Here is a 21,061-nt window from a genome sequence, read left to right as displayed (position 1 = left end):
AAGTCGGCATCTATGAAATACAAGTTGCGTTGCCGCCTTGTTGTTGGCATCCTTAACTTAGAGACCAAGATCATGGATGAAATTATAGCCCCCCGGCCATGGTCCAACTGCATGGCTCCTTTGCTGATCATGCCGAACCCCGGAAAGATGGATTGCATTCCATAGTTAAATACGACATCCCTTATAGTGTTGGGCCTATTTCGAAACGGAACTTGCTTGTGAAGGATTTAGTTCAGAGTTTGTACTGATCCAAAGTATTGTGCCTCTTCCGGTTTGAACAATTGTTTGGTAATGTCCTCTTTGTATTGTGAGAACCGACTAGTTAGTTGTTGCATCAATTGCTATTAGAACTGCGTACCCCTTGGCAGCCATGTCCTTGCCGCCGCATTCCTGTGGGGCACAGAGAACGCCGACGGGCCTGAGGAGACCGGCAGCGGCGCTCTTGGCTATGCGGGGTTCGCTCCAGCGCACCCGTCTCTGGCTTCGGCAGCCTGAACAGCCTCTCTGTCATCTCCGAATCACCGAATGAAGCTAGCATGATAGTAGTCTGTGTTTGTTTCAGTAGCTTGCTAATAATATAGTCAACATAGGCTGGTGCGGCCTGTCTGTACTTGTTTAGCTTCAACAATGTGCAAGCAGATCCCAGGTTTTCTTTCGGAGCTTCACCCTGACCGGTTAATTTCTGTATGCTTAAGTCAAGATGCAAAACTAGCCTGCTGCTATACAGATAGGGTTCAGTTGTTACTGTCGTGCTGTGTTCGTTGATATGGTCTGATGGAAGTGGTTGCAATAGTACTAACAATGCTACGGACACTTCCAATCCGTTCAATCCCAAATGAAATTTCAGTTCATAATTTTCAGAAGAAAATTGGCGACCTTTCGAACGCAAGCATCTTATTGCACCCTACGTTCCCGACTGATGTTTCTTCAGGTTATTCCCAGGCATTCTGAATTTCTTTGCCGATATAACAACATAGATGATATAGATTCCAGAAAAAAGAATTCAGAATGATCGATGAAGCTTGCAAATGGATTGACAGTTTGACACAGGTGGCATAGATGTGTAAAAGCCCACAGTAAAATACATGGCAATCAAAAACCAAAACTACGTTCCTTGACAATTCACCACAGTGCTCAATTCTGATGCAAATATCTTCACAAAGACAATGTTTTGCAACTCAATAGGGTTCTGGGCAATATATTCAGTGAAAAGCCTCTGTTTGAAAGTGCAAGACATAGGAAGAAACATATTAGTTGCTGCATCTGCATCTGAGAGAAGGTGCAGACAAAAGCTGATACAGAAGAAGCACACAATACTTCCTAGTTCCTACACTAATCAAATGTCTCTATTTCGTCTAGATCAAACAAAACCACACTCATACAGATGAGAAAACAAAATGTGGTTGAAATTGGTCCGACGAATTGATTAGACTGACAGCCCACTCAAAGGTCTTTAACAATTTCAATGCCCATGGAGTTAGCCGTCCCAATGATAGATTTGCACAACGCCTCAATTGACATGTGCTTGCAAAATGGATCAGACTGCTTCAGTTTTGCAATCTCATATACATGGCGAAGAGTCAGGGACGACACTGCGTTGTGGCCTGGGCGGCTGCTGGCAGTCTCAATGCCTGCAGCTTTCTTCAGAAACCATGAAACTGAAGGTGATTTGACTACAAACTCAAAAGTACTATCCTTGTAGGCAGTCAAAGTAACTTGCATCGGAGTATCTGCCTTGTACTTCTGTGTCCTGGCATTGAAATCTTTGCAGAATGCCATCAAATTAAGCCTATAGAAACCCAGAGCTGGTCCAACTGGTGGTGCGGGACGTGCAGCGCCAGCAGGAACTAGAAGACGGATTGTTGCTAGAATTGGTTTTTTTGCTGCTGCATCTTTGAGAGTTGCCATGTTACAGCTTTATAGAACTGCAATAAACGTTATGTTTCAAATTACCAACAGTTGCACTTGCACGGAGTAATTTAAATGAAGCACAAACTATGACCATTACAACAAAGTGCTCTCGGCAATACATGAGTGTTCCATATAAATTCAGTATTTTTGTTCACCTTCTTGGATGCTTTGTTCACATGAAGCGGGGTACTTGGCGTGAAGTAAATGTCACAAAAACTACCATTCATCTAAAATTGCATGGATACCGATAAATAAAGACCAAGCATGCCTCTTGGATAATTATCTTTTTTTTAACTTCAGTGAAAAGGGCTATGTAACAAAATATGTTCCAAAATGACAAGTACAGAGTACAGACTTCCAGGCCTCCTATCATTGCTCTAAAGCTGAAATACCCGTACAGTAAACATAGGTTTGCAATGATAATAGGTCACTTTTCATGGCTATAGGCTTGTGACAATCTTACCTTGAAAACACTGCCATACCAAGTTTAAACGTACATGCACAGCCACAGAAAATGTTTTCAGATATGATCACGAACAGGATTTAACTTTAAACGTACAGGCACAGCCTACAAATAAGAAATGCAGTATCACGCCATGACAAACAACAGAGCTGTCAAAAATCCTCCGTAGCTTCAATTCAATTCCAACATATGCTTAATCTCTAAATAGGCCAAAAAAACATCCGATTCTCACTGTGGAACCAGGTAATGAACTGGATTTCAGGATACTTAAGACTCGAACAAAACAAATACAAAGTAGACAATTATTTGTGCGAGCATATAAATCATGTGAACCCAGAAATTTTCATAGAACGGAGATCTTCAATGTTTACGCATACAACCGTCCTAATCTCCTATCAGATCCGAATACAAATACCATACGTTAGGATTTGGGTGCTCGATTTCGCGCAGCAGGACGGTAAGGGAAGGGAGGGGAATGGGCGGGCATACCCCTGTCGGATGCTCGTCGCCGGCGAAGCGCCCGACGAAGAACTGGCGGGCGGCGCCACTCGCCCTGTCGCCGCCGCTAGGAAAGGAAGGCCGAGACAGAGAATCAGAGAAGGCGTGAGAGAAGTGAGGAGAGCCGGACCGAACAGGCTGCCACGTAGGAGACAGGCCCACGGGCCACAATTCGGCCGCGTCAATCAGCAGCCGCACACACAAAGGATGAGCAAGCTCACGGCACCTGCTGTCGCCGGAGATGGAGGAGTTCGCCGGCGGGGTTCGGACCTTCGGGGTTGGTGTTCCGGACTTTCGGCTTCCGATATTGCCGTTCCGTTCCGGAAGGGGTCCAGAGAGAGCTTGGAGCCGCAGCCGAACGAGTAACACAGAACGAGGAGCGACAAAATCGAGTGGTAGTAGTATGCGATGGGAGGACTAATAACTATTACCTCCATTCTTAAATATATAATATTGTTGATTTTTGATCTATTTGACAATTTATCTTTTCTATAAATATTTATGCAAATTGAGAAATCTAGAAGTTAAACTAGAAATATTTTTGGTTATAGATCTATTGGTACTCATTTGACTTTATTTAACTAATTGATTAAGTAAATATAGTTGGTCAAAGTTTGAGCAAAAAGTTAACTGTGTTATTATATATTTAAAAACGGAGATAGCACATGTGCCTTACTTTTGTATCTGGTCTGTTAGCCTTGGTTAGTGGTTACTTCTGTATTTGGTGCATCACTGCATCTACCAACAGCCTAACCAAACAGTGCTTTCCCAGCATTAATCTGAACTTCAAAAGCGGTTGTCCACACAGTGCTCTCTGGAACCTCAAAGGAGAGAAGGGAGCCAAATTATATGGCGACATGGCAATCTCTGACCATGGTGTTAACTTTACAATTCTCACAAATGACAAATATGTTGCAGCAAGGATCCGTGACATCCAATAGCAGAAAGAAATGAGGACTAAAGATAATGTTTCCTTCAATACTGAGTATAGAACCGAGAATGGCAGATAGATGAAAGAAGCCATAAAGAGAAGCGCAGAACTAAACAGATCATCCACCTATTAACGACCCATCAAGCCATCAATTTAACAAGCCGATGGCAAATGGTTTACCAAGAGGTAAACTGTGCTTAGGAAAGAACTATCATACAGACAAAAAAAAATCTATCATTGCATTACTGCCCAAGATACAGGTGAAGTTGTACACAGGGGAACTGGGGAAGCCTGGGGGTTCTTTCACACAAAAAAAAAATGCTGAAGGTTCATTTTCCCCGATTGCTTATGAAGGCAAACTGAAAGTTCACTTCATGTCTTTCTCCCTCTTGGTACTCCAATCTTCTGAGCAATCAGGTATCACCAAACATAAGATTGTTGGTCTGAACAACACTAATGTCTGAAATGGGCTCGGTGGGCCTCTCCTCTTCCATTGCAGGAGAAAAAACGATGCGCTCCCGACTATTTACATCTGTGAATTGAAAAAGGTAAGAATCATTATGATGGCCTTGCAGTACCTGAAGAAAACCAACACTGAATAGCTAAAGAGAAGCAAGAACGCAGAACATGTGAACTATATCAAGGAACAAGAAGTTGCAGAACAATAGGACCACACGAAGGAGGAAAGGAATTAAGTGTCACCGAAGATGGCGCTGAAGGAAGTCGGGGGAGGAGTGGCGAGGAAGTTGAGACCCATGTAGATGACCATGGACAGTGACACCGCAACAATCACGAACGATGGCACCGCCAATTCCCAGTACCTGAACGACAGGAAACACAGCAACCAAACAAGCCTGCAAATATAAGCTACTGCGAGACACATCGATCCGAATTGAACTGATAAGCCTGCAAACAAGCCTGCAATGCTACCGACGCCGTGCCTTTGTGAACTTCATGTTTCATTTCATTTTATCTGAACTCAATCATTTCATTTTTTTGGTGTCTAATCCAGTAATGACCGCTGACGTCACAAAATTCAGAACGAGCTACTACCAAATGCACAGCACAGAAAAGATCAGGGACAGGAGGGTAGGTGAGCAGACAAACAGCACATACTTACCTGCTAGGTTAGTAGGTGATGCCGAGGGAACGGAGGCAGGGTTCGGGTGTGTAGGCCCAGGCGAGGTAGACGGCGGTGGCCATGACGGTGGTGATGGATCCAACGAAGCCGTACACCTCCGACGGCTTGGGGCCGTGGTCGCGGGCGGCGAAGGAGGGGGACCCCGAGGAGGGATCCCAGTCGCGGTGGGGTCGGCGTCTGCGGAGGCGGCTGACCGTCTGCCTGGGGCTGTGAACCACCAGCGCCGGCGGCGGCGGCGACCACTCCCTCGTCTTCCTCACCGCATCGTCCATTTCGGCAACAGCGAATCGCACAAGGGGGGACGGGCCTTGCTCTTCATGGGCCAAGTAAACAGGTGGGCTACCATCCAATCGCTAGCAGTGTATAAATGGGCCAAGAAACAAGGAAATTCACACTGTACATCTTGGTTTTCCGGGACCCCTGTAGCTTGTTGACTTTGTAGGTTTGCCTGAAAAAAAAAAAGAAATAAGGCTTTTGCAGGTTGCCGTTGCAGCCATGGACGTTGCCATAAGAAAGGCGGCGTGCAAGCTTTCCATTTTCCAGCTCGGTTGCATTGCAGCGGGTGGCCAGATTGACCAGTTGTTCCTTCCACCCGTGCGCTTGCTGTGAAACTTGCAATACGCACAAGCTCCGGAACGCAGAAATAGTCAAATAGAATCAAGGGGGCTTTGCTGCTTGTGGCTGTATCAAGTTATAACTCTCTCATCCCTACCTGTAAATTTTAGATTTTATTACTCTGATTGCTTTGCTTACCATGTAGCTTTTGTATTTATGTTTCCATGAAAATATTTATTATCTTGATCTTAATCTCAATATTATTACCTAATTATATTATAAACTTAAGGTATATAATAATAAATATTTAAATTTTGATTTGGTTGGGGTGCGCCAGGCCCTGCCAGCGGTGCAACGGCTGGGCGACACTCAAGGACCCCAATAGCAAGCCATTGTGGTGGGTCCTTCCCCACAAAAAATAAATTTAATATCAAAGTGGGCACATGGCCTACATATCAGATATTAAACTGATAAGAACAGATACTACACTTGATCTTAGCCAAAAGGCCGAGAAAGGTATGAGTTGCTAAGCTAGGGTGCCACTTGTTTTATATGCGCCTTACCTGCACTGCCAATCTCGCCGCACGGTGTGGTACTAAACTACTAATGATGTTCTGGCGAGTAACGCTAACCGCAATCAAAGAGATATAAACGAGAGACGTGGCCACATTATCCCGTTGGGCTTTGAAGCCGGCCCATGTTCATGAGCTCCTGCTTGCCTTCTTTCTTTCTTTCTTTCTTTTTGTCTCTCTTTACTTATTCTTCTTCTTGTTATTTTTTATCGGCATATAGAACGACCATAAGGAGCTGGCTGCTTTGTGAGCAGTACAATTGCTTGGAAGCATGTTCAGCCGCGGTCACAACTCACGAGAGATCAGGTCTTCCTTGTTCCTTCCTTCGTGGTTGCTCTGCCTGAGAGTCTTTCCTGGTCGGAAGATGGTGTGCAGACTACGGAGTTCTGTCCACATCGATCGATCGGTCGCACGGTGGATATGAGATCGATCGGTGCTGCGTCCAAAACAATCTACAAGACGGGCTCTGCAGGGGCGCATTCTGTAAGGTGGGTGGTAGTTAGTACTGGTAAGTAAGTAGTAAATGAATGGCCTGACTAGAGTGTATCTGTTCATCGTCAGGTTGTCGAGTCGAGGAGACGATGGAGGACGAGGGCGTAGTACCATCATGTCTTGGCGATCTGACAACGTGCAGCTTAGCTGGCCTGGCCTGGTTCCTTGGCTGCGAAGTACCACAAGGACTCAAGGAGCAGTTCGCCTGCTGGCTGGCTCCCCATCGATCGGTCAAACTGCCGTTGCCTTCGCTCGTCTAGCGAGCATCCGGACTCTGGACTCTGGAGCCTATAGAGAGAGGACCTGAAGCGCGGCCATCCCCGAACGGCGAAACCCATCTTGCAGCTTGCGGTTGCGATGCTGCCTGCCTGCCTGCCTTCAAGTCTTGAACGTTGCCACGCACGGAAGGCCGCGCCTCCCGTCGCAACGGGTGCACGCGGCTGGCCCCGGCCTCCACTGTTCTCAGCACTTCCGCCTTGCCGTGAAACTTCGCGCGCATCCAAGTTCGGTCAGTCACGCGGCCACGCCCGGCCAGCGGCGTAAGGAGGAGACGTCGGGAGACGTCGTTTTCCATGGGTTTCCTTTCCTGGCATTTGCGGAGAATCTCCTCCTCCAGTGCGCATCGATGCGCCCAGCGCCCGCGCCGCGCCGTGCCCGCGTCAACGAGCAATCCTGCTTTTTATTTAGTCCCTGACTCCCGCCCGAGTCTTTCCTTCTTTTCCTTTTACCCCTCTGTGTCCACCGCTAGAAACTCGTCCGATCAAGTGCTAGTTGTACCTTCCACCCATTGTTTCAAAAAAAAAAACTTGTACCTTCTACCGATCAGCGATCAAACCCTAAGTTGCTGCACTCCCTTCGACGATCAAGATCTACCGGTTTAGTTTCCGGTGGATATTCACATGAGTAGGTGTATACCGGATGAATGTGCATCCGTATGGTCATTTACAACGTGTAGATTGCAAGAAAAGTTAGTAGAATAATGTAACCGGAAATAATGCCGTCGTTTCGGTATTTTATTATTGCTTCTGTGAGATATATGACTATTTTTTGATGAGCTATAGGAGTATATTTTCACGTGAGGTTCGTCCAGTTCACTTGATTAGCATTATGCCCCCCCCGAAGCAGCTGCGAGAAGAATAAACTAATCCCCAATACTACGGTGATGCAGTTTAATTGCAACACGATAAGTGGGGTTTGGAACTGGAACACCATGATCAATCAGGCTAACTGGCTAGGTGCCTCCTTTGTTGCCGGTCCAAAGCCCTAAAAGGAATAGTACCCGGCCTATGGAAGAAGAAAGTGTACACACCAGAAGCCTGTTCCGCGTAGTAGTAGTAGTAGTAGGATTCCCAAATCCCAAACCTGTTCCACGTCTGCCGCGGCCACCGCCACCGCCACCACGCCCCCCGCTGGCCGCCGCGCCGGGGCCACAAGGAAAAAGAAAAGGCGGCGAGGGGCGAGGCGTCCCACTGACGTGTGGGTGACTAGGACTCCTGCAGGCCCCACCCCACGGCTCGTAAGCCTCTGCGTAGGCCGCGTAGGCGCGCCGAGGGGAGGGGAGGAGTAGGAGAGGAGAGCAGCAGCGCGCAGGCGGGGGCGCGCGGGGCCCCACAAAACCCTGACGAAAGCGAGCCACGGGGGTTGCAGATGCTCCCTCCGCCTCCTCGAGTCCCATCATATTTCCTCCCTCCCTCCCTCCTTCCCCGCGACGCTCCCCACCAAACAACGAAGAAGCCATCTCGCCTCGTCTGCTGCTCGGCCTCGCCCGTCACGGAGACACCCAAGGAGCCCCCGAGGTAACAACAGCTCGCTCCTCATGTCCCCCGTTCGTCCTACTGTTTTTCTCTATAAATCTACTACTCACGATTGTTCTGTTCATACTAGCACGTTTTCTGTTTCGCTTCTTGATTCTAGAACTAGTAGTATACGGTGGTATTCTGTTCCGGCCAAGGTTTCCGGGCCATGGAAGTTGTAGAGTCCGGCGAAGTTTCCAATTTTGTGACTTTTATCCCCACCCGTGGGTTTTTTGTTTACCCGCATTATTTGATTTTTCTCCCAGGCGCCGCCGCCGCCGCCGCTCGGTCGCGAAACCCTGGTGTTTGCTGGCCCGGATAGCGAGGTTCCGTCGGCCGGGGCGCTCGGCATCCTCCATGACGCGTCCGTGTCCGCGCCCGGCGTCCAGTCTCTCCCGGTGATCGGCTAGTGCAGCGCCCGGCGTCCAGGTCCGTGCTCGTTGCGTTTCTTGGGGCTCTGCGGCTGCGGTTTTCCCCTGCTCAGAGCGCGCTCGGCCGAGGGTTCTGTGCCGGATGGGGTCGGCGGCGGCGGCGGTGCCTATTGAGATCAGTTCCGACGAGGAGGACGGCGTGAAGATGCCCGCCGCCGCTGCTGGCAAGCGCAAGTCGCCGGAAGGCGCCCTCGACTGGGCCGAGAATATTCTGGTCGAAGAGGACTTCGGCGCAGTTGGGGAGAGCCTGGTTGACTCCGCGGCGATGCAGGAGTTGCTGGATTCTCTGACGGACGCGACGGGGATTGTGGTGGGTGACGAGGGTGTGGTGGACGACAAGAATACCGTTCGTGATGCTTGTGGAGGCGGTGGCGACGACGATGATGATTGCGTCATCCTGGATGGCGACCCTGATAAGCCGGTTGCCGTTGCCAAGGAGGAGGGACCCCGGCGAGATGCCGCTGAGGATGAACTGCAGATAGTCGCGGAGAAAGGACAGGTATTGCACGCCTGCTCACTTCCTTACTTTGTCAGCTTCCGTTACGGTTTGCACATTGTCGTCATCGTGAGTCACTAGAGATTGAATCCAAAATCATACGCGTACGCCATCATCGTTTTAATGCTGAAACAGATTTGGACTGGGTTGGTGTATCTTTACACATTGTATTCTTGTTATGTAATTAATGTATATGAGGATCTATATCTCACTAGCGATGGATTTGTTTTAGGAATGCAGCCGTTGAGCCAAAGTTTAATTTATCTCTTTTGTTCGAGGTATCTTATATTTTGGTAAAAAGTTAACATTCGCATGGGCGCATATGATGTTAATGATGGCTAGTGTTGCTTATGAGGAACTCTTTAAAATTAGGGATTATCACCGTTGCAAGACCCTGGCTAGTCTAATGTATCCTCCACTAGCTCATCCAAAAAGTTTAGGTTGAAATTAGACGATCTACCTGTATGTTTGAGTCTCATGTTGCCTCCTTGTTATGCTGCACATTATGGATGTCATTATTGAGTTCCCTCCTATGATCTTCTAATGAATTGCTACGCTTATGCATTGACGAGCTATCTCAGAGCTCCAACTTCAATAGAGTGGTCTAACAGTTGCATTCCTTTTTTTCAGTTAGCATGCAGGGATTTCCCTCATCCACGCCATCTATGTGCTGCCTTGCCGTTCAGCACCAGTTCTCATGCAAGCCATTGCAGTATGGTCAGTAGTTAACTCCCTTTTCTCTGTTTGTATTAAATAATCTATATTCAATTCCTGCAACATGGACACATTTTCATACATGTGCTTATTTCTTAAATGCAGTGCCACTGTTATGTGTGTGATTCTCCTGCTCCCTGTGCCTTCTGGGGCAAAGGCACCGCACATACTGATCATTGTCATGCTACGGATAAGGATGCTAAGTGGAAGAAACTTAGGCAATCATCCAAGAATAAAAGCCAGCCGCCGCCTAAACGAAGAAGTATTCAGAATTTCTCTCACTCAAGCGCAACAGCACCATCCTTACAGTCTTCTGTAAATGCGAACAGTTCTACTGGAAGATTGCCTGTTTCAACTATTCTGGCCAAAAATCAACTGGTGGATCCCTGCATTATGGCTCCACAGAATATGATGCAGGGTGTTAGTCTGCTGAGACCACCATCTCCTACGCCGAGAGCTACAATCTCGAGCTACAGGTCCAAAACTGCTCGGGTTGCTCCTGCAGTTTATGCACCCTCAAATGCTAACACTTTGCAGCCTTCTGTTCCTAGCTATGTCCCAATGCAGCCAGCACAGGCTCATGCATTTCAGAGAGCACAAGTTCCCCCAGGAGGTCGCGTTAGTGCTGGAACTTCTCAGAGTTACCAACCACAACATTCTAGTGCACCAATTGGATCTCAGGGACACCGATATCGACCACCATCATACACTCTGCTTGCAAACATGGTAGTTGGTACTGGAGTGCCGCTCTCACGGTACACCTCTGTGGCCACTCAGGGAACACAATACCAGCAAGTCCCATTGGCAGATGCAGGACTGAAGGAAAAGGAAGCAATTGCTAGTTTGGCACGTGAACTGGGAGTACCTGATTATAATTCCAACCAACCACTAGGTCAGCAGTCAGTGAGCACACCTCAATCTCTGCATCCTAGTCAGCTACTTGCTCAAGCTAAGGCTAGCCAACAGGCTCAAGTTAATAAAAGATATGTTCCAGCAACTTCACAAATGAGGCCTTCCAGTGGGCATAATTTGTCAAATCATGCGTCAGGGAGTCCTGTTCTTTCATCTGGTTCAGTTCCGGTCCAGCAGCCTTTGTGCCAATTGAATACTCAGAACAGTGTTACTCCGAGTAATTTGCTTGATGGGAAGTGATCACCGCCTTGTTCTCATCATTAGATTATTATCCTTTTTTATTATACTTGTAGTCTTTTATATTATAGATAGATAGGTTATCAGACTGTCTTAGGAGAGTAGAAAGGTCGCTCCTGTAGTAGAGAGCTTGGACCTGACGTTTCAGTGTAATGGCTTGGTTAAAGCTGTGGATTAATGGTCAAAGTTTGCATTGCAATGATGAAAAGAAAGCAAAGGGAAAACGGAAGAAACAGAAAAAAGAACTTGCCGCGTTTTCTTGTCTACCAACTATAATTTTCTTAACGTCCCCTTTGTTCTATTGCTCTGTTCATTGCAGAACAACTGCAGCCTCAAAGGTTAAAATTTTGCATCTTTATGTCAGCTGGATATATGTTTTCTGGCAAGACATCTTTCTTTGACTTAGAATACTAAAATCTGGTGATATATCTCAGATATTTAGTTGCTAGTTTCTGGAAGTCATGCTTTACATAGAAGTTGGAGCACCACTTGTAAAACGGTAAAACAGTTGCTCGCTGAATCGAGATGACCCCTGGGTAGCCTCCCTTCAGTTCATATGAACTTTATGAGTAATAATGCTTGCTCGGTTGATGCTTTGACGTGCTTGTAACAGTACAATGGTTATCACTCTGGTTGAAATCTGGAATGAGATGTCAGATTGAACAAGCTCAATCTTCGTGCCTACCAGCACACCACATGGAGCCGTTGATGTTTCATACTTCACGAGCTTTTATACAATGGAAATTATTACATCCAAAAGAAATACACCGAGGTTCTTCGAAAGAAAAGGAATGGAATACACTGAGATAACGAGCAGGATGAAACGGACTACACTAAAACCTTTAGATCATCAGGTAAACACCACACTAACAGGTCATGAAACTTCAGATTTCATCCCAGGTTCCTAAACTGAACATTGGCTAACCTCCTTAAGCTTGGTGACTCTATTTTACACTCCGATTTCACCACAAAGTTCCACACCAAACAATAAAAAAGCAATCAAATTCCGGACTTGATTTGAATTCCGAACATCTGGTTCATGTTGACTCGCAATCGAAGTCACAGATATGGCGAATCTTATACTCTGGGACACGAATCGTGAGGTGTGGCACGAAGCCGGCACGGCGCGCCAGGAGCCCCCCGGAAGCCGCCGGCTCGTCGGTCTTACCCTTTTCCTCTTTGCACTCGTCGCGCGGCATGGACACGCAGGCTTCGTCGCGTTGGCGCTTTCCGTTGAGCGGGATGACGTCGCCGCCAGAGGTCGAGGGCTCGTCCATGGTGGCCGGGTGGAGGTTAGGCTTGCCGTCGGTGCTCGCTTCCTCCACCACCTCCAGCCGGCTTGCGGCCTCCTTCACGGCGGCGGTAGCAGGACAGGACGCAGCTGCGTCGCCGGCCTTCGCTCTCTTTGCCGAACCTCGAAAACAGGTGGGGGTTTTGCTGCGATCGCCTTCGGCTTTCTCGCCGCTGCTGGTTTCGGCGCGGTTCGTCGCGGTTGGGCGAGGGGAAGGCCGGGGCCTCGGCCCCTCTTTATTGGGTGGGCTTTGGAGAGTGGCGAACGAGTCGGACTCGCACGCTCGAGTCCGAGGAGGAAAGCAGGCAGGTTGATGGATGGATCGAGGAGTCCGATTCGTTCGCCACTATCGAAAGCCCAGCCCATTAACGCAGAAGGTCCAGCGCCAGCCTATACGGCCCATCTTGAAACATAGCACAGAATCATCGCTACCAGGCTACGGCCCAAAGAGCACCTATAAATCTGTGTCGCCTCCATCCCTCGCGAACCCTAGCGCCGCCCCCGCACACTCCCGCCGCCGCCGCCCAGCCGCAGGAAGGAGGGGAAGGAGCCGGAGGAGGAAGATGCCGGCGGGGCACGGGCTGCGGTCGCGGACCCGCGACCTGTTCGCGCGGCCGTTCCGCAAGAAGGGTTACATCCCGCTCACGACCTACCTCCGCACCTACAAGATCGGCGACTACGTCGACGTCAAGGTGAACGGCGCCGTGCACAAGGGCATGCCGCACAAGTTCTACCACGGCCGCACCGGGCGCGTCTGGAACGTCACCAAGCGCGCCATCGGCGTCGAGATCAACAAGCAGGTATGACGCCCGCAGCAGCTACGCAGTTATCTTTTGTTCTGTATCCGCGGCCGGTTCGTTAGATCTGTGGTGATGTCGATGTAGTAAAGCTCGGTAGTGCATCTGAAACCATTCTGATGAGAGACGAAGGCAGAGTCGTTCGTTAGAGAATGTTTAGCCCAATGATGTTTCCGCATGTTGGAAATTCTACGTTTTGCAGAGTACCTGGATTGTTCACTACCGCTGATTGAATAAGGAATTTTGAACTACACTTAAATAGGATCAAACGTCTCATATCTCTTGTGATGTCTGTCAAGTGATTAATGTTTTGAGCGTGCTATACGTGCTCTCACTGTCAAATTCGTATTGATTAACATCAACTTACTGTAATTGCCCTTTGCATTTCACATTCCTCTGTTCCTAGTTGTTTCTTTAGAGCTATTGGAAGGTCAGAACATATACTTGGTCAAGTTTTATTGTGGTGAAAATTTGTTCGTCAATTGTTTTCTTAACATCAAATGTTTCTGTAAGAACTGTTTGATTCTCCTTATTTGTCTGCCCTAGGCCGAGCGCTTACCTCTTAAGCCATGGGGTGGCGTGGTATTCCACGAGAAAAGGTTGTTGTGGCGCACGTTATACGTGTGATGGGCATACATCAAACATATCATTCTGGCTTCCATTCTGTACTAGCAGTAGCAGTTAGGGAAGCCTGTTTGGATGGTACATACATAAATTCATTCTGCCCTTTTGCTATCTGTTTCTTTTACCTAGTGCAAATTGGTTCATTGCCCTGTTTTGAATTGTTCGAGTGCGCTTCAAATAGAAAGACATCAAGCCCTTAACTTACAATATGTAGCTTAGTTCCTGTATTTTCACATCGGTATGTAAAATGATATGGTTCATTGTTTTGCAAATTTGCATAAAGGTAGCATTGTTTTGACTAGACACAGGTGCATCTAATTGTAGTGATCTGTCACGGTAATACTTGACATAACTTTTGTTGGTTGTTAGGTTAATGGCCGCATCATCAGCAAGCGGATCCATGTCCGTGTGGAGCATGTGCAGCCATCACGTTGCACGGAGGAGTTCCGCCTGCGGAAAGCCAAGAATGACCAGCTCAAGGCGGATGCCAAGGCCCGTGGTGAGGTGATCAGCACCAAGAGGCAGCCCTTGGGTCCTAAGCCTGGCTTCATGGTCGAGGGTGCAACAATTGAGACAGTCACTCCTATTCCTTATGATGTGGTCAATGACCTCAAGGGTGGTTACTAGAGAGAATGGTTGTATCTTGATCAGTTCAAGCGACCTAGCATCAATGCTTATCTGAATCTTTTTTGGTACTGGCTAGTTCTTTTTTTGTTCGCTGGTGTTATGAACCTATGTGGTTATTACTGGTTAACATTGAAGATTTTGCTATGTTGATTGCGTCTGGTTACCCTCCAGCTGCCCCGATTGCATCTTCTATATTTTTTTTATTGTCTACATATTTGTATCCTCTCAGAAATGCTTGTCTCTTAAGCAGTTTTAAGCTAAATAGCTCCATTGCTTATCTGAATGTTTATGGTACTGTTTCGTGCTGTTTTGTTGTTGGGCCCATGGAGTATGCTATTAGCCTCCTACAGAGTTACTGGTTAAATCCATCATGGCAACCATGATAATCTTGTCTATATCTCTGCAGTATAGTTCTGGAAATGTCGTGCTGCATTCCCTGAAACCTTCACATTGTGACTTCTTCCCCGTCTCCCGGAAGTATTTTGCACAGTGCAGCTTGTTTTCTGTTTGGTTCAAAGATTATTTTGGTCTGCTTGGTTGGATGCCAAAACGTTGGCATATCAAAACGTGGGCATGCCATTTTTTTTTATTAAAATCTTAGCAAGTTTAGAATAGCACTTGGTTATGTGGGTTAATTTTTAGCCTTTATCCAAATGAGTGCTAAGATTTATGAACTTACCCTCATTTTGGCATGCCCATTTTGCTGCAAGCGACCAGGCCCTTTGTTCCCCGAGCTGTCTGAATTCCGTTTGGGTATTGAAGTTTAGGGGCGAAAAGTAGTACTTGGTGACGAACTTGTTCTAGGCGTATATAACAGCACTTTAACCCACTATTAGAAGAGACGGTCATTTCTATAAATCGCTGCCGCTCAGAGTAAGCCAACTTTCAGAGCTGCACAACTGCGTAAGATTATCATTACTGGAGCCCGTTCCTGGTAGCTTGGAAAGGTGAAAGTGTACGCCTTGCTTCCAATTCAAATGAAAGCAACAGCGACTGCGAAATACAAAGACGTTTTCAATATCGTACGTACACCTGGAGCCCCTGATTTTGTTCTCACTTGACGCAGTTAGCCTGAATGAAATTAAAAAATCCGAGCCTGAAATACAGACAAGTAGGCACATCCAGTCTGGGTTGAGGCCAAAGCCTTTGAGGTTGAGGACGCGATAGCACCAGGGGGATGGCGAGGAGGCGACAGGGACGCCTGGATGTTTTCCACCGGGTTGCTCTCCCAGGCTGCCCCCACGTTTCGTGCGAAGAAGAGGCGAGGCCGCCGAAAGCCCAATTTAGCCGTGCTCCGGTTTCGGCTCCGTTTGCTCGCATTCTTGCTATTTTCAGAGGCGCATGCTTGTCGCCGTTAGGTTCCAGAGTGTATGGCGCACCAGGAGCCAGAGGGAACTTGACTCACTAAGTCTGGTGATTTTTAGGGAGCCATGAAAAATCCAATTCTAACGCCCGCCACAGACCGAGCCTTATCCTCTTTCTTTCCCGAGTCCTGACCTGAGGTAGAAGATAACGAAATGGGAATCCACTGAAGTGTCTAGAACTTTCATTCGAGCTCCGCGGACCATGGCTGCTAGTAGTACGAAGAACCTGTCAAATGTCATGGTTTAACATTTGTTTTGTAAAGATTTAATCCGCGAAACTAGTAATCCATCGCTGTCATGGCCCGGTGTTGCTCATATGATGCAACGCAACAGGCCCCAGTTGCAAAAGCCCGGCGCTTCAGATTTCAGAGTGATCACCGTCTATGTTCAGAGTTGCAGGCATGTGACACCGCGTGAGAGTTTTAGAAAGCTAATTGGCCCAGCCGACCAGCCATGGTCCATGGCGAGCCATCCGTGACCGAGAAGGTCGAGAAGACGCTACATGAGTTAGAGTTAAAACTTTACCCTCCAAGACCACGGGCATTTTCATGCGCGCGTACGGAAGTTACAGTAACTTGGGCGGTGGTTGCGGTTCACACACGGCCAAACCGTCCATGTCCCGTTACGGGAGACACGTGTCGCTCATCCGGGCGCCCTATCTCTACGCTGACCGCAACGTGGCCCGGCGCGCCGCCAGCGCCAAAACACGTCGCCCGCCGCCTGCCCCCACACCACACGGACGACGACGCTTCGAGGCCGGTTCACGCGTCCGTCGGAGCCCCCACCGCCCATCGCCCATTTGCAGGCAGCGCTCTCTCGCCTCACGTTCCGCTCACCGGCGCACCGCGCGCCACGTCGCCCGCGGCCGCCCCGCCCCCCTCCCTATTTAACCCCGCGACGACGGGGATCCCCTCCGCTCCCCGGAACAATAATAAGACTCGATCCCAGTCCAGATCGTCGCAGCAGAGGAATCCCGGGGTCCCGGACCGACTCCATTTCCGGCCACGAGGCCACGATCCATTTCGTAGAGCTTTCTTTCTTTCTTTTCTTTTGTTCTTCTTGGTGATCTGATCTAGTCGCCCCGCCCCGTTCGCGTCCAATCCTAACAGCGGCGGACCTTAGCGATCCTGTTGTCATCTCGTCCTAGCGTACAATGGCGCTCAACCTTGCGCACCAGACCGGCGCGGCGGCGGCCGTGACGGCGGCCCCGGCGGCGCCGCGCTCGGCGGTCGTCGCGGCGGCCTCCACCGTCGCGCCGTCCTCGACGGCGCCCTCGTCGGCGCCCGCGCTCCAGGCGCAGACGGTGACGGTGGACCCGGCCCCGGCGCAGGGGCAGGACTCGGTGAAGCCGGACCTCGCCATGGTGTGCCAGGCGCTGGTGGACGGCAAGCCGGAGGCGGAGCACGCAGACGTGGCCGCCGAGGTCAAGAGCAAGGAGGGCGTGCCGGTGTTCGTGATGATGCCGCTGGACACGGTGCGCAAGGATGGCAACAGCCTGAACCGGCGGAGGGCGGTGGAGGCCAGCCTGGCGGCGCTCAAGAGCGCCGGCGTCGAGGGCATCATGGTGGACGTGTGGTGGGGTATCGCCGAGGCCGAGGGCCCCGGCCAGTACAACTTCAACGGCTACATGGAGCTCATGGAGATGGCCAGGAAGAACGGGCTCAAGGTGCAGGCCGTCATGTCCTTCCACCAGTGCGGCGGCAACGTTGGCGACTCAGTCACGTACGTACATCCATCTCTTCGCCTGACTGCTTTTTTACCAGTACTGTTGCTCTTCTTCCCTGGATTAAACGACATTAATTTGCCTAGACACGTTTAGGCAAATATGTAGGTAGAGCTGATTAGATCACTGACAAGATCAGTAATCTGAAGCTCCGCCGCCTCTGTTGGGTGGCTGATCAGATCTTCACATTGTTACACTCCTTCACGGATCTCCCGGCTGCCGTTGATGTTTTGACCGTCCATTAGGTTTGGATTGGATTTTAGGAAGCTAAAAACGGACCTCCCGTGTTTGGAACTGTCCAAGTCACCGGGCCCTTTACGTCTCAAAAAGATCTGCACTTTTTTTTTTTTACTGAACTTTGCACTATCTGAGAGCCTGAAAAATTGCATCGATTTTGAGAATGAAAAAAAAACAACAGCAGATGTCCCGTGACTCAGTGAGCTATGTAGAACCGCAAGTTGACCTTTCATGTCCCTGGATAACCTAAAAGAAATCGTCCTTTCTCTTTGGACGGTGGTGTTCCCCATCTTCCTGCCGGCCCTGCATGTGACTTGCCGCGAGATCTGTGGTCAGAACAGAAGTTCAGGATCCAGAGCCCATAGCCTGAAGCAATGTTTTTTTAATTAGTTCCGTGCCATGTGATCCTGCCTAGATGCTAATCAAACTTGATTAGTATTATGTAGATCCTCGATGGTATTTCAAGTAAGTTGGAGGTGCTTTTAGTTTGTGCAAAAATTCAGAGACGTTATGAATGCCTAGGACATCTGAAGGGGTCGGTCTGAGTTACTGACGACTGACGAGGTTGCGACTGTGTGTTTCAGCATACCACTTCCGAAATGGGTTTTGGAGGAGATGGACAAGGACCAGGACCTGGCCTACACCGACCGGAGCGGCCGCCGGAACTACGAGTACGTGTCGCTTGGCTGCGACGCGATGCCCGTGCTCAAGGGCCGCACCCCCATCCAGTGCTACGCCGACTTCATGCGCGCCTTCCGCGACCACTTCGCCACCTACATGGGCAACACCATCGTCGAGATCCAGGTCGGCATGGGCCCGGCCGGCGAGCTCCGCTACCCGTCCTACCCGGAGAGCAACGGCACCTGGTGCTTCCCGGGCATCGGCGAGTTCCAGTGCTACGACAGGGTACGCATGCTCGTTTCGATCGTCTTCAGTTCCTTTCTGGGCATGTAATTTCCTCATGAAATTTTTATTGACATGGTCGTGTCTATTGTTGATGCAGTACATGCTGAGCAGCTTGAAGGCGGCGGCTGAGGCCGTTGGCAAGCCGGAGTGGGGCAACGCCGGGCCGAGCGACGCCGGCAGCTACAAGGACTGGCCGGAGGACACCCCCTTCTTCCGGCGCGAGGGCGGGTGGAACACGGAGTACGGGCAGTTCTTCATGAGCTGGTACTCGCAGATGCTCCTGGAGCACGGCGAGCGCATCCTGTCCGCGGCCACCGGGGTGTTCACGGCCTCGCCGGGCGTGAAGATCTCCGTAAAGGTTGCCGGGATCCACTGGCACTACGGCACCCGCTCCCACGCGGCGGAGCTGACGGCGGGGTACTACAACACCCGGCAGCACGACGGGTACCAGCCGATCGCGCGGATGCTGGGGCGTCACGGCGCCGTGCTCAACTTCACGTGCGTGGAGATGCGGGACCACGAGCAGCCGCAGGACGCGCAGTGCCGGCCCGAGGGCCTGGTGCAGCAGGTGGCGGCGGCGGCGCGGGAGGCCGGCATCGGGCTCGCCGGCGAGAACGCGCTGCCCCGGTACGACGAGACGGCGCACGACCAGGTGGTGGCGACGGCGGCGGAGAAGGCCGAGGAGGAGCGGATGGTGGCGTTCACGTACCTCCGCATGGGCCCCGACCTGTTCCAGCCGGACAACTGGCGCCGCTTCGCCGCGTTCGTGAAGCGCATGTCGGGCGCCGGGAAGCGGGACATGTGCCGGGAGCAGGTGGAGCGGGAGGCCTCCGGCGTCGCGCACGCCACCCAGCCGCTCGTGCAGGAGGCCGCCGTCGCGCTCACCAACTGATCATCCAAACCGGGGAGGCGCCGCGTCCGCCCGCGGCTTCCTTCGTTCGATCGATCGCTACGCTACTACTACGTACGAGGCAATAGGCTGTGGCGCCGGCCGTGCCGTGCGCCCGTGCCGGCGCGTGTACCTCTCGAAAGTGTAGCAAGGGAAAGGAAGCTGCGAGGTTAGGGGTGGTAATGGTACTAGCTGCCACGTTTCCAAGCTTGGCAGGGAGATACGAGTCTGAAAGCTCTGCTGCTGCTACTGTTGATATCCTACTAAAAGTGTAAGGATATGTATACTCATGATTTGTACTGCTACGATTTCATGAAGAAAGAAACAAAATTTCTGCAAGTCTGTGTTGCTCCGGTGCTGGGTGTCGTTCTTCAGAGTTCAGAAGGTGTCGGCGCTCCGGCACCATTGCTTGCCGTTCACCGTTTTGTGGTTAGAAAACCGACTTGAGGTTAGAATCGCATGAGTCAGCCCGTAAAACCAAATGAGATTTGGTTTCTCAGCTCGCGATGCTACTGACGCTGTACTGGCTTCTAGTGTCCTACAAAATCTATGAAGACAACCTACGCTGCTAGGGTCCAGTAAGAATTGGGAACTCGTAGCACCTGTTGCGCGCACTTGGCTGTACTAGTGCGTGCGTTGGTGCATTTCGGCTGCTGGAAGGGGCCGCTGTTGTAGCCATGGAGGCGTTCCACTCCAAGCAGCGCCGGTCGCCGGATGAAGAGACGGGGGCTCTATATGTCTTCCGGAAGACAAGATAGAAGTGACATCTTTAAAGCCAAAGCTCGATTAGGATGTGTTCGTTTCCTACTCTCTAAACTTTAGATCCGTCACATTAAAGAGAATCTTATCATTTAGAAGTATTAAATAAAGTCTAATTATAAAATCTTTTGCACAGATGGGTGCTAATTCGCGAGACAAATTTAATGAGCCTAATTAATCTATAATTTGCCACAGTGATGCTACAGTAATTATCCGCTAATCATGATCTAATATATCTCATTAGATTCGCCTCGCGATTTAGCTCTAGAGTTCTGCAATTAGTTTTGTAATTAGATTTTATTTAATATTTCTAAATAATAAAAAAAAATTTAAGGTGACGGATCTAAACTTTAAACCCTGTAAACGAACACAACCTAACGCAAGGTCGGACCGTTGGGGCTTCATGTCCGGCTCCGATCGGCGCACGGCCAATGCGCAGCTGTAGGAGAACCCAATCGCAGGCAGCCAGCAGGAGGCCAAGAGTGCAGGGTGTAAAAGCGGAGAAGCAAACTGTCGGTCCTCTGTTATTTTTTTTTCTGCCCATCGTCAGTGCTGGAAGGCTCAATCATGAGCATGGTGCTTTGCTTCTTTTTTCTTTCTTTCTATTTTTCTATTCTAATTCTTGTAATGCCATCCTCAAGACTTCAACATTTTTTTGAGTTGATTCAACATTCTAAAAATACTAATCTTACACTTTG

At 49.7% G+C, this 21,061-nt stretch overlaps 4 protein-coding genes, 1 non-coding gene and 1 pseudogene across 6 annotated transcripts; 3 read left to right on the top strand and 3 right to left on the bottom strand.

The window, feature by feature from the left end:
- Positions 1-1,130: 1,130 nt before the first annotated feature.
- Positions 1,131-3,270, bottom strand: LOC112875577 (50S ribosomal protein L11-like). Of its 2 annotated transcripts, XM_025939464.1 has the most exons (3): positions 3,099-3,267; positions 2,864-2,939; positions 1,131-1,925 (listed from the first exon to the last, which is right to left on the bottom strand). In XM_025939464.1, exon 3 carries the CDS (start codon positions 1,906-1,908, stop codon positions 1,444-1,446), a length of 465 nt encoding a protein of 154 aa, XP_025795249.1. In that variant the 5' UTR covers positions 1,909-1,925; positions 2,864-2,939; positions 3,099-3,267; the 3' UTR covers positions 1,131-1,443. The 2 variants fall into 2 exon arrangements, with proteins under 2 accessions (XP_025795249.1, XP_025795250.1); XM_025939465.1 differs by lacking the exon at positions 2,864-2,939 and having other exon boundaries at positions 3,099-3,270.
- A 566-nt stretch (positions 3,271-3,836) lies between these two features.
- On the bottom strand, positions 3,837-5,293 carry LOC112876124 (annotated as a pseudogene).
- A 529-nt stretch (positions 5,294-5,822) lies between these two features.
- Positions 5,823-6,019, bottom strand: LOC112878386. Its single transcript, XR_003225715.1, has one exon. It is a non-coding gene; the product is annotated as a U2 spliceosomal RNA (small nuclear RNA).
- A 2,159-nt stretch (positions 6,020-8,178) lies between these two features.
- LOC112876516 lies at positions 8,179-11,371 on the top strand. Its single transcript, XM_025940644.1, has 4 exons — positions 8,179-8,359; positions 8,623-9,286; positions 9,914-10,000; positions 10,103-11,371. The coding sequence occupies exons 2-4, from the start codon at positions 8,870-8,872 to the stop codon at positions 11,147-11,149; spliced, it is 1,551 nt and encodes a 516-aa protein (XP_025796429.1). The 5' UTR covers positions 8,179-8,359; positions 8,623-8,869; the 3' UTR covers positions 11,150-11,371.
- A 1,546-nt stretch (positions 11,372-12,917) lies between these two features.
- On the top strand, positions 12,918-14,675 carry LOC112877937 (60S ribosomal protein L21-2-like). Its single transcript, XM_025942315.1, has 2 exons — positions 12,918-13,237; positions 14,228-14,675. The coding sequence occupies exons 1-2, from the start codon at positions 13,001-13,003 to the stop codon at positions 14,483-14,485; spliced, it is 495 nt and encodes a 164-aa protein (XP_025798100.1). The 5' UTR covers positions 12,918-13,000; the 3' UTR covers positions 14,486-14,675.
- Positions 14,676-16,763: 2,088 nt separating this feature from the next.
- On the top strand, positions 16,764-19,943 carry LOC112875783 (beta-amylase 2, chloroplastic). Its single transcript, XM_025939755.1, has 3 exons — positions 16,764-17,571; positions 18,394-18,715; positions 18,813-19,943. Exons 1-3 carry the CDS (start codon positions 17,003-17,005, stop codon positions 19,605-19,607), a joined length of 1,686 nt encoding a protein of 561 aa, XP_025795540.1. The 5' UTR covers positions 16,764-17,002; the 3' UTR covers positions 19,608-19,943.
- The last annotated feature ends 1,118 nt before the right edge of the window (positions 19,944-21,061 follow it).

Source organism: Panicum hallii, chromosome 9, assembly GCF_002211085.1.
Source record: "Panicum hallii strain FIL2 chromosome 9, PHallii_v3.1, whole genome shotgun sequence".
NCBI lineage: Eukaryota > Viridiplantae > Streptophyta > Magnoliopsida > Poales > Poaceae > Panicum > Panicum hallii.
This window is presented reverse-complemented; position numbering and strand designations above follow the sequence as displayed.